At 46.0% G+C, this 11,500-nt stretch overlaps 1 protein-coding gene across 1 annotated transcript; it reads left to right on the plus strand.

The window, feature by feature from the left end:
- Positions 1-77: 77 nt before the first annotated feature.
- On the plus strand, positions 78-11,094 carry BRCC3 (BRCA1/BRCA2-containing complex subunit 3). Its single transcript, XM_032772323.2, has 8 exons — positions 78-224; positions 1,475-1,594; positions 3,398-3,485; positions 5,781-5,869; positions 6,936-6,991; positions 7,481-7,612; positions 8,398-8,441; positions 10,811-11,094. Exons 1-8 carry the CDS (start codon positions 120-122, stop codon positions 10,960-10,962), a joined length of 786 nt encoding a protein of 261 aa, XP_032628214.1. The 5' UTR covers positions 78-119; the 3' UTR covers positions 10,963-11,094.
- Positions 11,095-11,500: the final 406 nt, after the last annotated feature.

The following is an 11,500-nucleotide window of genomic DNA, read 5'->3' on the forward strand; positions in this document are numbered from 1 at the left end:
AGAGAGGGCCATTGGCTGTTGATTTCTCAGACTGCGCTGGGATTGGCCGCGAAGAGCCGGCTCTTACGTGATGCGTGACGCGCACTTCCGGGGTGCGTGGGTGGGGTGGCGGTGCCAAGATGGCGGTGCAGGCTGTGCACCTGGAGGCGGATGCCTTCCTGGTCTGCCTCAACCACGCGCTGAGCACCGAGAAGGAGGAGGTCATGGGGCTGTGCATCGGGGAGGTACCGGCTTCGCCGCGGGCAAGCGGGCCCCAGAGCCCGGGCGCTGGGGGTGCAGGGGTGTCCCCCCCGAGGGTTCCTGGCCACCTCTGCTCCCCATAGGCGAGGGGCTGGGGGAGTCCCCTGCCCCGGGGAGACAGTTCCAGTGCCTGTGCTCTTGCTAGGGAGACGGGCAGCCACTGCTAATGCGCCCTGCTGGAGCGGGGACCCAACCACATTCCCCCTCTCCAGGAGAAAGGTCTGGGTGTGTGTAGGGTGCTTGTTAGTAATACCGTGCCATCCCCAAAAAAGGATCTGTGTATATGTCAGGAGGTCCTGCTGCCGCAGTGTACGATTCTGAGATTTAGGGACATGGGGTGTGGGGAGAAATATATATATACACACACACGCTTATAATGGAGTGATTCTACACCATTAGTAATGTATGGTATTGAGGTAAACACTGGCTCTTTGGGGTGGGGGAGCCTGTAATTGGTTGATTGGGGGACAACATGGATTTGTTAGTGGGGGATGACCCAATGCTAACTGATATGGTGTGTATTTTCTGAGTGCAGCATTGACTAGTGTTTGCTTGAGAGCACTAGCATTAATTTAGGGGTGGGGGATGTGCAGAGACCATTTCTTCGTGTTCCAAGTCAAAGTATCAGATGAGTGGCCTGCAGGAAAGGGCATGGCTGTGTGTTTTGACTTGATAAGTAGGTTTAGTTTTTGATCAAGTGGGTGTTGGGTAGGCTTTTCATGCCCTGATTGACTCTAAAAGCGAAATATGCAAAAAAGCATGTAATTAAGTTACATCTTTACACAAAAATAAACTTGCTAAATTCTGTCTTCATGGGTGAACCTGATCCTCAGGGAACTGAAGAAATAATAGTAATGACCAAAGCTGGCATAGTTTAGACATGTTCTGCATAAGCATTTCTTGCGCAGCTCAGGTAATATGTGCCTCTCTCTTGCTCTGGAGCCTACAGCTCGCTACTCTTGTCTTGACTGTCTTTTCAGTAGTCAGCCACTTGTGCCAATTCAGCTGTGAGATTGTTGTGACACCGTAAGCTCATAGCTTCAAGAATTTTAAATTCCTGGTTTCAGAAGTGAAAACCTAGAATAAGTAACCCACTGAAAAACCTATTACTATGTTTTAAGAGTTCTAAGCTGGAAAGCATGCTTTTTTAGTAAAGATGTGGTAGCAGCAGTGTCTTTGAGAAGTTGCTTCACTGAGAGAGATGAGTGATTCTTGCTCCCTCGTTTATTATTAGGTCGACACCAGCAGAATTGTTCATATTCATTCTGTGATTATCCTGCGCCGTTCAGATAAGAGGAAGGATCGAGTGGAGATTTCTCCGGAGCAGCTTTCAGCTGCTTCTACTGAAGCAGAGATATCCTTTTACAGAGACTGTAGCCAGAAAGGGCTGTGTTCAGTAAGAAGTTTTATCAACAAGGTTTCTAGACCTCAAACCTGTTTGGTTTCAGTACCACCCTTGATTTATTGTAGTTAATATAAAGAAGCCTACCATCTTTTCACATACTCTGCCTGAGAGACTGTGCTATAGCTCTCCACTGCTGCAGTCTCCTTCCACACTTTTTGAATGATGTGATGGAACCATATTGTAATTACCCATTGTTCTTGATCAGTTGGTTTTGTCACAAATATATATTTTCAATGCTACTGTTTTTAATATGTGTAGACAAGACCATGGAAGATAAGGGTTGGAAGAGATCTCAGGAGGTCATGTAATCCAACCCCCTGCTCAAAGGAAGACCAACTTCAGCTAAATCATCCCAGCCAGGGCTTTGTCAAGCTGTGCCTTAAAAACCTCTAAGGATGGAGATTCCACCACCTCCCTAGGTAACCCATTCCAGTGCTTCACCACCCTCCTAGTGAAACAGTTTTTCCTAGTATCCAACCTAGAACTCCCCCACTGCAACTTGAGACCACTATTCCTTGTTCTGTCATCTGCCACCACTGAGAATGGCCTAGCTCCATCCTCTTCGGAACCCTCTTCAGGCCGTTGAAGGCTGCTATCAAATCCCCCCTCACACTTCTCCAGACTGAGGGTATGGCTACACTTGAAACTTGCTTTGAAGTGTGAGTGTGGTTGCAGCACCTCTCTCCCAGCGCTGCATGTAAACCACATCCTCTACGGGTGTAGCTTGCAACGCCGGGAGCCGTGCTCCCAGCGCTGCGGCACTGATTACACTGAGGCTTTACAGCGCTGTATCTTGCAAGCGCTCAGGGGAGTGTTTTTTCACACCCCTGAGCCCAAAAGTTGCAGCACTGTAAAGCGCCAGTGTAGCCATGGCCTAAATAAGCCCAGTTCCCTCAGCCTCTCCTCATAAATCATGTGTCTCAGCCCCCTACTAATTTTTGTTGCCCTCTGCTGGATTCTTTCCAAATTGTCCACATCCTTTCTGTAGTGGGGAGCCCAAAACTGGGCACAATACTCTAGATGAGGCCTCACTAGTGCCAGATGGAGGAGAGAATGTTTAGACTAACACCCAAAGTATTATAACTAATCCCTGGAGTTTTCGTTTAAGATTGCCTTTGTATTTTGAAGAAAGCTCACCTTTCACTTTTAGAATTGGCAAATGCAGCAAGAAAACTTTGTGGAAATGAAAGGTTAATAGGTTTATGTTTTCAGGTTTGGTGTATTTGAAAACTTCCCCAGTAGAAAAGCCCATTTTACATGTAATCTTTGTAATGGCAAGAGTCCAATTCTTTGGGTAGCTTACTAGCATTTGTTGTCATATATTTCTATGTACAAATGCACATTACTTCTGTTCAAGGAAGTGTTACATCTGTGAAGATGAGATTGTCCATTGGTGGCTACAAGGAAGATAAAAGCAGCAAATAATCCTGTGGCATCTTATAGGCTAACAGACTTTAGTATTCGTATTCACCCACGAAAGCTCATGCTCCAAAACGTCTGTTAGTCTATAAGGTGCCACAGGAATTTTTGCTGCTTTTACAGATCCAGACTAACACGGCTGCCCCTCTGATACGAGGAAGATAGTTTCAGCGTACACCGTCACTTGTCATTCTTCCTTTTAATGTACTAATTTCAAATTAACCCTTGAGGGCCATGTTTGGATTCTGCCCCGTGGTGATTATTTAACTTGCACAAGGGACATATAGTCTCTTCTGCTCTATCACTGTTTTGAAAGTACCTTGACTGACACACAGATTGGCTGAGATTACAGGACGTCCCATGAGGGTTGTGGGCTGGTATCATTCTCATCCACACATAACTGTCTGGCCATCTCATGTGGGTAAGGAGTATCTCAGCCCAGAGCTTCATATGGATATGTGCTTCATTATCCAATTTTTTTTGTTAAAGTGATACTGTTGAAGTTTTTAATCGCACATTTTTCCCTACATTCAAATTATCGAAAATGGGAAGTCCTCTGGATTCCTAAAGTAGGCAAAGTCTGTTTCTAGGTGTTCTTCAAGACAGGAAGTTCAGAGCTGCAGTCAGAAACACAAGCAACAGAAGGAGATACTCAAAGCTCTTTGGATGTCTTTATGTTTTTTAGTTGTACAGTAGAACAGAGTTTTGAATGCCTCAGGAATGGAGGTTGTTCAAAATCTGGAATGTTCATAACTCTGAACAAATGTTTATGGTTGTTTCAAAGGCTGTTTTACAACTGAACATTGACTTAATATAGCTTTGAAACAGTACTATGCAGAAGAAATATGCTGCTTTCCCTTTATCTTTTTTTAGTAGTTTACATTTAACATAATACTGTACTGTATTTGCTTTATTATTTTATTTTTGTGCGCGGGGGAGTGGAGGAGGGAGGGGCTCTGCTACTGCCACTGTCTGGTTGCGTACTTCCAGTTCCAAATGAAGTGTGTGGTTGACTGGTCAGTTTGTAACTCTGCTGTTCCTAACTCTGAGGTTCTACTGTACATGGATGTGTATGCTATAACAAGAGAACAATACTTCTTCAAAAGAGCTGTTGAAATCTGCTTGGGTGTCTGGTCACTGCTTTGATCTGACTGTCTGGATACTCCTGGGGGAATTCTGTGCTACTGCACTTGTGCGGAATTAATGAGCCACGCATATTTTTAATTTTCGGCAGAAGCTTTTTTCTGCACAAAAATGTTGCTGCATTTCCTCCTTTTGCCTACCAGAGGGCACTGTGGTGATAGAACACAGCAGCAGCAGCTTCTAGCCATCTAGGGCAGAGAAAGAGCCTGCTTTCTTTGCAGCACCTGTCGGCCCAGGTCAGGAGACAGGGGCTATGGGGAGACAGACAGCATGGGATGCTGGAAGGGTCAGACAGGTCTCATAAGGGCTAGTTGGGGAGGAGAGACTGGGGCAGAGACTGAATGGGAATGGAGGCACGGGACGAGAGAGGTGCAGAGCCACATGGTGATGGGAGAAGAGATGGAGAGCTACGTAGGGACAGAGGGTGACTGAGTGGGGGCACAAAGACTCATGGGGATGGGGGAGTGCAGGGACACATAGAGATGGGGTGGTTGAGTGAGGGCGCAGACACGTGGGGACAGGGTGGGGGTATAGAGCCACATAGGGATAGGGATGGCTTAGTGGGGGCTCAGAGACACATGGAGATGGGGGAGGGTGTGCAGGGCCACATGAGGATGGAGGGGAGTGGGTGTCTGAGGGGCAGGTGGAGGTACATGTGGACAAGAGGTGCAAGGATAGATAGGGGTGCAGGAACACATGGGAGTGGGGTAGATATGTCTGACTGAATGGGAGCGGCTAGGGGTCAGCCAGGGTCTGCATGGGGGGAAGCTCCCTAACAATCCCTCCCCAAAAAACCTGTTCCATACTTTACCCACCCGCACCCAACAATCCTCCAAGTTCACACCCAGGCTCCTTCCCAGCAATTTACTTCCCTTTCCCTCAGCTCCTTCGTTACCCCTGACTCCCACAGGCCTTTGCATTGCTTCTGAGGGGTGTGGGAAATACTGTTCTGTATTGTAGTTTAAATGAATTATTACTCAGAATTCTGTGTTAATATGGTTAGTAAGGAATCTGTTTATCAAAAAACATTTCCTGAATCTTTTTTGTTGTCTGGATTGTTACAGATATTCTCGCTGACAGATATTTTGAAATAAATAACCAAAATTAACTGAAACTGGTATGATTATATTGTGTTGTTTTGACAAATAAAATGTGCAGAATTGTGCAGAATTTTTAGTTTTGTTGCAGCATTTTAAATTTTTTGGCACAGAATTCCCCCAGGGGTAATGTTATAAGGCTGACTTTTTACTTCATTATTTCATATTGCATTTTTTATAATAGGATTTTAAAGAGAGAACATTAGCATTTTAGCCTTGTTTTGTGTTAGATCGTTACTGGAAACTTTTTTAAATATTCCTTTACAACTGGCTATTTTTTGGACCTGGAGAGGTATTCTTTTAAAACACCACCACCACCACCACCCCCGCCCCCCACCAAAATCATTTGACTAGAATGAAAATAAAGAGCGGTATCTGGAAAGGTGGCAAGTCTTTGCCTGGTGCTTCAGGTGACGGGCACAGTCCTTCACTGCTTAGCAGTAGCCTGTTTATTTTGTTTTCATTCACACCTGCAGATGTTCGAACTCAAGCCATGTATCAGATGATGGACCAGGGCTTTGTTGGGCTCATCTTCTCCTGTTTCATTGAGGACAAGAACACAAAGGTAGGCAATTTGCAAATGGAGAGAAACCCTTCATATGCCAATTTGAAGCATCAGCTTTGATGGGGAGGTGAAGTCTTACGTTTAACCTTGAATGGTATCTGAAATTAGGGTTCACTCTGGAGCTGGGTCAGGGGCCTGCTGGATGTAATCAATGTAAATGCAGCACAGATGTGAATTAATCTCCAGGCTGGTTTGGTCACACACATATTCAATGCTACAGTTGAATGTGGTTAGAGAAAGCGCTCTGGAAGAAGCAAACTTGTGTTTAGCTCCAATTTATAATTGGCAAATGTAGCAAGAAAACTTGATGGGAAATGATAGGTTAATAGGTTTGGTGCATTTGAAAATTCCCCCAGTAGAATTTGGCAGCCTATAGATTGTTTCATAGCTCTGCTAGTGTTTGAGCTCTGGGGACCAGACAGAATGGGTATGGTGTGCTTGTGTGTGCATCGAAAAGTAACTTACTGCACCACAATAACACATTCCATTCAATATAGATTTTTTTGGTCCTGTTTTTCAGGCCTGTTGTGTCTAATTAGTTCAGAGTGTTTTGTCTAACATCATTGTCCCCTGTGAGAAGCTAACAGTTGGGATGAACTGGGAATGAAATGTTGCCTTTGACCAGGTTTTCCAGGTTTTTGTTGGTTAAATCAGAACCATCTGATTAAAGAGTTTTCATGTGATAGTTAATATAGTCTGCAGTGCAGGGGGTCGGCACCCTTCAGAGTGTCACAAAGTTATTACATGGGGGGTTGCGAACTGTCAGCCTCCACCCCAAACCCTGCTTTGCCTCCAGCATTTATAATAGTGTTAAATAGATAAAAAAGTGTTTTTAATTCACCCAGATGCTTGCTGTGTGAAAGGGGTCACCAGTACAAAAGTTTTGAGAACCACTGCTATAGTGCGTGTCTCAGTATTTGCTTATTAAGATTTTTTCCTTCCTTCCTCCTTCACCAAAAAGTGGTATATTTGAACCCTCAGGGAAAGTATTATTATTTGCAAGTTTGGATTTCAGGTGAGCTCTCATTGCTCATAGTCTGATGTTTATCTCTGCTGATTCTTTTAGACAGGCCGGATACTTTACACCTGTTTCCAGTCAATTCAGGCTCAGAAGAGCTCAGAGTAAGTACTATCTGAAAAGATTCTTAACATTCATCTCACAGGAGAGAAATGATCGTCTCTTCTGTCTCCTTTTAATTGTCAGCTTTCCTTGGTAACTTAAATGAGTAGTATTATTGTTTGATCACCTGAACGTAGAACTAAAGTTGTGTTAATCCCAGTAATTATGGATGCTTAAAGGAGGTCTCATTTCCTGCTTGAAAGTGGACAGATTTCTAAAGGGGAATCTAAGCCATAGTGTTCATACACTTATCAGGGGCTGTCGCCAATGCTGACTTCCTAGCTACTCTTTTTTCCCATTCCTAAACTGAGTAATGAACTCCATTACAAACTGCTTCTCGTCTGTCAGTCAGCATGAGCAAGCCTGCCCGGCAGCAAACCTGTGGTGATGTCACTGTTGGGCAAGCCATTACTGCTATATGGAATATAGGACTGTCTGAAGCAGCAGACCACAAGGATAGGGGCAGTAACTTACACATGATCATCTTGCAGATATGAGAGGATTGAAATTCCTATTCATGTTGTTCCCCATGACACCATTGGCAAAGTATGCCTGGAATCGGCGGTGGAGCTGCCCAAGATCTTGTGCCAGGAGGAGCAAGATGCATACAGGAGAATTCACAGGTAGGGGGAGTCAGGGTCCCACAGCACCAGAGGGTCTAGTTGATGACAATTGCTTTTAAGGTTAATATACTTGACCCTCATAGTCCTTTATCCTGAGCAGAGCACAAGTGTAGAAAGAAATAAAGCGTTAGCTACACCTAGTATCATGAGGGGCCTTGAAACTAGTTCTCAGTCCTAAAGTTCTGCTGTTTAATCTATGCATTTGTATGTCTGACTAATGACGCTTGCTTCCTGAGGTGCCTCTGCAGGAGCACTAGTTTCAAAAAATTCTTCCAAAGTTTTCATCTGTAAGCCTGATAAGACTGCAACTCCTTGCTTAGTGGAATGTATCTCAGGCCCCACTCCTAGAGATGGGGAGGCTACAGCTAGCAGCTCTTCTAGCCTAGAAGAGGATAAGGAACCTGCATATTATGACAGTGATGCTGATACTTAGGCAACTGCATGATCGTCTCATGATCATGGTTATCCAAATTTGATAGGAGTGAAGATGGTTGATCAGAAGGGAAGGTATTTGAGAAATAAGACCAAATGCTAGTAGGATTACTGCCCTCCTGTCATAAGCCTCTGTCTGTGGAGTTCAGCATGGAGATGCATGATGCTCATTATAATACATGGTTTGATGTGGTGTAATCAATGCAGTGGAACTCCTATTAAGTAAGGGTTAGTAGTTCCAAAGTGCCTGTGGTTTTACACTCTTGTAGGTGGCTGTCTTCAGTAATTCAGGTTCACCTCATATTCAGTTCACTGCTGTCTTGTCACCAGCTATGTTCTGTTCTTTCCCTTAGCCTCACCCATCTAGACTCTGTAACCAAGATTCACAATGGCTCAGGTAAGGGTTCCTCTTCTGGGAATAAGGATGCTGTACTGTGAATTGAAATATGAGTCACCTTGTGGTCTTGAAAAATGGTCATTATGGGTCTGTCTGTAGAGGGCAGTAGACCACAATGTGTATCACCATGGATTGTAACCGTGTGTCCACTTGGAGATGTTCAGCATTGAGCCAGCCTATGAACAGATTACTTCACCCAAGTTTAGCGCTATGTTTTGATCTTGCCATGTGGTTTGTCTTGCTCCACAGCTTGGCTGACATTCAAACTTGTCTGTTCTTATATTGGGGGCTAGGGAAGTTCAGTAGTGAATCAAATTATTCGCTACATTTCTGGTGTTTGAAGGGGTGGGCTAAATCACAAATGAAATGAACTGGGTGGCCTCCTTCAGTTTATCCATTTGGTTTTAAACTGTTATAAAATTCGACTTGGTGTTGGAACAGCACAGGGTACTGTAGTATGGATGTATCTTAAAGATTGCTCTTGGGGGAGTTCATGGCCCCCGCACATTTATTTGCTTCCCCTCAGAAAAATGACTTTCTGATGGGGAACATAAGAAGGAGAAGCAAAGGGAAGCAGCAGGAGCGGTCATGAGCCCCTCTCCAGCAGTGCAAGTGTATTGTTTCGGGGTCCCGGAGCAACTGGTGGAGAGGTAAATCACCGCTGAGCCCCAGGCCCCTTTCTCTACTCCCACCCCTTCTGCTGAGCCCCAATCACCTTCACCTGGACCTCCCTGCAGAGTCCCATTGCTCTTGTACATGGAAGCCCCTATTGACCCCTGTGCATCCAGATCCTCCCTGCATCTGGCCCACCTACTGAGCTGCCCACACCCAGAATGCCCCACACAGAACCTGATCACCTCACACTAAGTCTCTTCACGACTGAGCTTGCCTGCCCACACCTGATGTGCGTGGTGCAGAGAGGGAGGGCCCCAGGACATTTCTGGGTCAGGCCCAGCCCTTGCGCTGTGTCAGGGTTGGGTGCAGGCTCACCACCGAGTCCGTACCCCTTGGTGAGGGGGAGAGGAAGGGGTGGCAGGGAGATCTCCCACCTCTGTGTAGCCAGTGGTCTGTGCTCTAGGATAGCAGTGGGGAGCCTCCATATTTATTTAATGACACATTTTGCAAAATTTTCAAATACTGGGTGCAGAATTTCCTCAGGGGTAATCTTAGAGCTGTGTTGGTCCAGAATTGAAATCAGGGTAAAGGGGACCAATCAGTATTCCTGCGAACACCTTCTGGTGCTTCCACATGTGAGTTACACCAACGTAGACTCCTGTGTGGTCACACACCACTGAGGGGAAGTAGGTCTCATCAGTTCCATAGCATTTAACTCTGATCTCCATAGGTGGAGTGGTATTCTACCACAAGAGTGGTCAATGTCATGTCTAACTTCCAGAGTAAAATATGTTTTCATTATATAAGATACTCTTTCCCCTATTGACCATGAGTAAGACTACATTTTAGTCACAGGTATTTGTAATAAAACTGCATGTGACCTGTCCATGACTAAACAAAAATTCACAGCCTGCGACCTGTCCATGAGTTGTACTATATACCCCTGATTAAATCTTGGGGAGGGGGATGGCCTGGGAGTGCTGCAGGTGCTTGAAGGGGAAAGGGGTCCCCGGCGGGGCGCCGCGGGTGTTGGGGAAGGGGGCAGCTGCCTGGGGGGCAGGATCCTGCCGGTGCTGGGAGGGTGGTTGGTGGAGCTGGCAGGCTCCCTACCCAGCTCCGTGCCTCGCCAGAAGCAGTGACATCCCTGTTCTGATGGAGGTGTGGCCAGGCAGCTCTTCACGCTGCCTCTCCCCAAGCACCGGTTCCATGGCTCCACAGCTCCTATTAGAGCTGCAGGGGTGGTACCTGTAGGCAGAGGTAGTGCTGTGCACAGAGCCCCCTGGCTGCGCCGCCCTCCTAGGAGCCAAGGGATGTCACTGCTTCTGGGGAACCACCCTGAAGTAAGCGCTGCTTGGAGCCTTCACCCCTTCCTGCACCTCAGCCCTGAGCTCCCCACCCAAACTCCTGTGGCTATTGTCTGGGAGAGCGTTGGCTGCTGCAGAAGTCACAGAATCCGTGACCTCCATGCAAACTCGCAGCCTTAACTGTGAAAAACAATCAGTCTACACTAGGCTTGTTTACATGTCATTTTTTATTGTATGTCCCCAAAGGGCATCTAAAACTCAGGTTTAAATAATTTTTATAAATATTCTCCCCTTCGGACTGGCAGCTGTTGTTAACCCTTTCCTGTGAGGATCCATGATGTCTCAATGTGAAATACTGTTGTGAAACCTTTCTACTTAGGCTTTGCAATTCTGCAGCCTGGTGAGAGATTCTTCCTTCTGCACTAACATGTTGTTTTGTGTCTTTTCCAGTGTTCACCAAGAATCTCTGCAGCCAGATGTCCGCTATCAGTGGTCCCCTCCTGCAGTGGCTGGAGGACAGACTGGAGCAGAACAAACAGCGAGTGCAGGAACTGCAGCGGGAGAAAGAGGAGCTCATGGAAGAACTAGCTGCCCTGGAGTGAAGAGGAAACCCCAGACACTTTTCTCGTTTTTTTTTTTTTTTTTTTTTAAGTCAGTAGGATTGGACAGGAATGACATGTGGCTGATGTGTGGTCTGTCTTGCCTTTCTGTGAAGATGCTATTTGTTCCTCTCATCTCGCTTCATGTGACAGCTCCAAGACCGCTTCCACAAGATGACAAAGGGCTCCCATCTGTCTCCAGCTAGATGGGAAAGACTTGTGCTGCCTATGTGAAAAGTCCACTCTGAGTGCACAAAGGAGCAATCCAGCACCACCCTCACTAGGGTAATTCAGCAGCACGCTCTTGGGAAGAGACCATAGCTCTAGGAGGGGGATACCTAGTGAATTTATTTGGTTCCCCTCTCCCCTGTTATTCAACACAAATCTTTTTCCCTTTTATATATATTGCTGGGAGCCTGGAACCAGAGGATCATGGGTGGGGTAATAGCTGCACTTCTACAATGATCATGACATCTCTGTTGTAGCAAATAAATCAAGCAACTCGCTAGTCATGGTCAGAGAAGGGGCGGGGGGGGGGGGC

This window comes from Chelonoidis abingdonii, chromosome 8 (genome assembly GCF_003597395.2).
Source record: "Chelonoidis abingdonii isolate Lonesome George chromosome 8, CheloAbing_2.0, whole genome shotgun sequence".
Taxonomy (NCBI): Eukaryota; Metazoa; Chordata; order Testudines; family Testudinidae; genus Chelonoidis; species Chelonoidis abingdonii.

Excerpts from the sequence above, each read along its gene's own strand:
- BRCC3 (XM_032772323.2), top strand. The coding sequence starts at position 120 with ATGGCGGTGCAGGCTGTGCACCTGGAGGCGGATGCCTTCCTGGTCTGC. Across the intron at positions 5,870-6,935 it reads TTGAGGACAAGAACACAAAG|ACAGGCCGGATACTTTACAC; the intron begins GTAGGCAATTTG and ends TGATTCTTTTAG. Across the intron at positions 8,442-10,810 it reads CAAGATTCACAATGGCTCAG|TGTTCACCAAGAATCTCTGC; the intron begins GTAAGGGTTCCT and ends TGTCTTTTCCAG.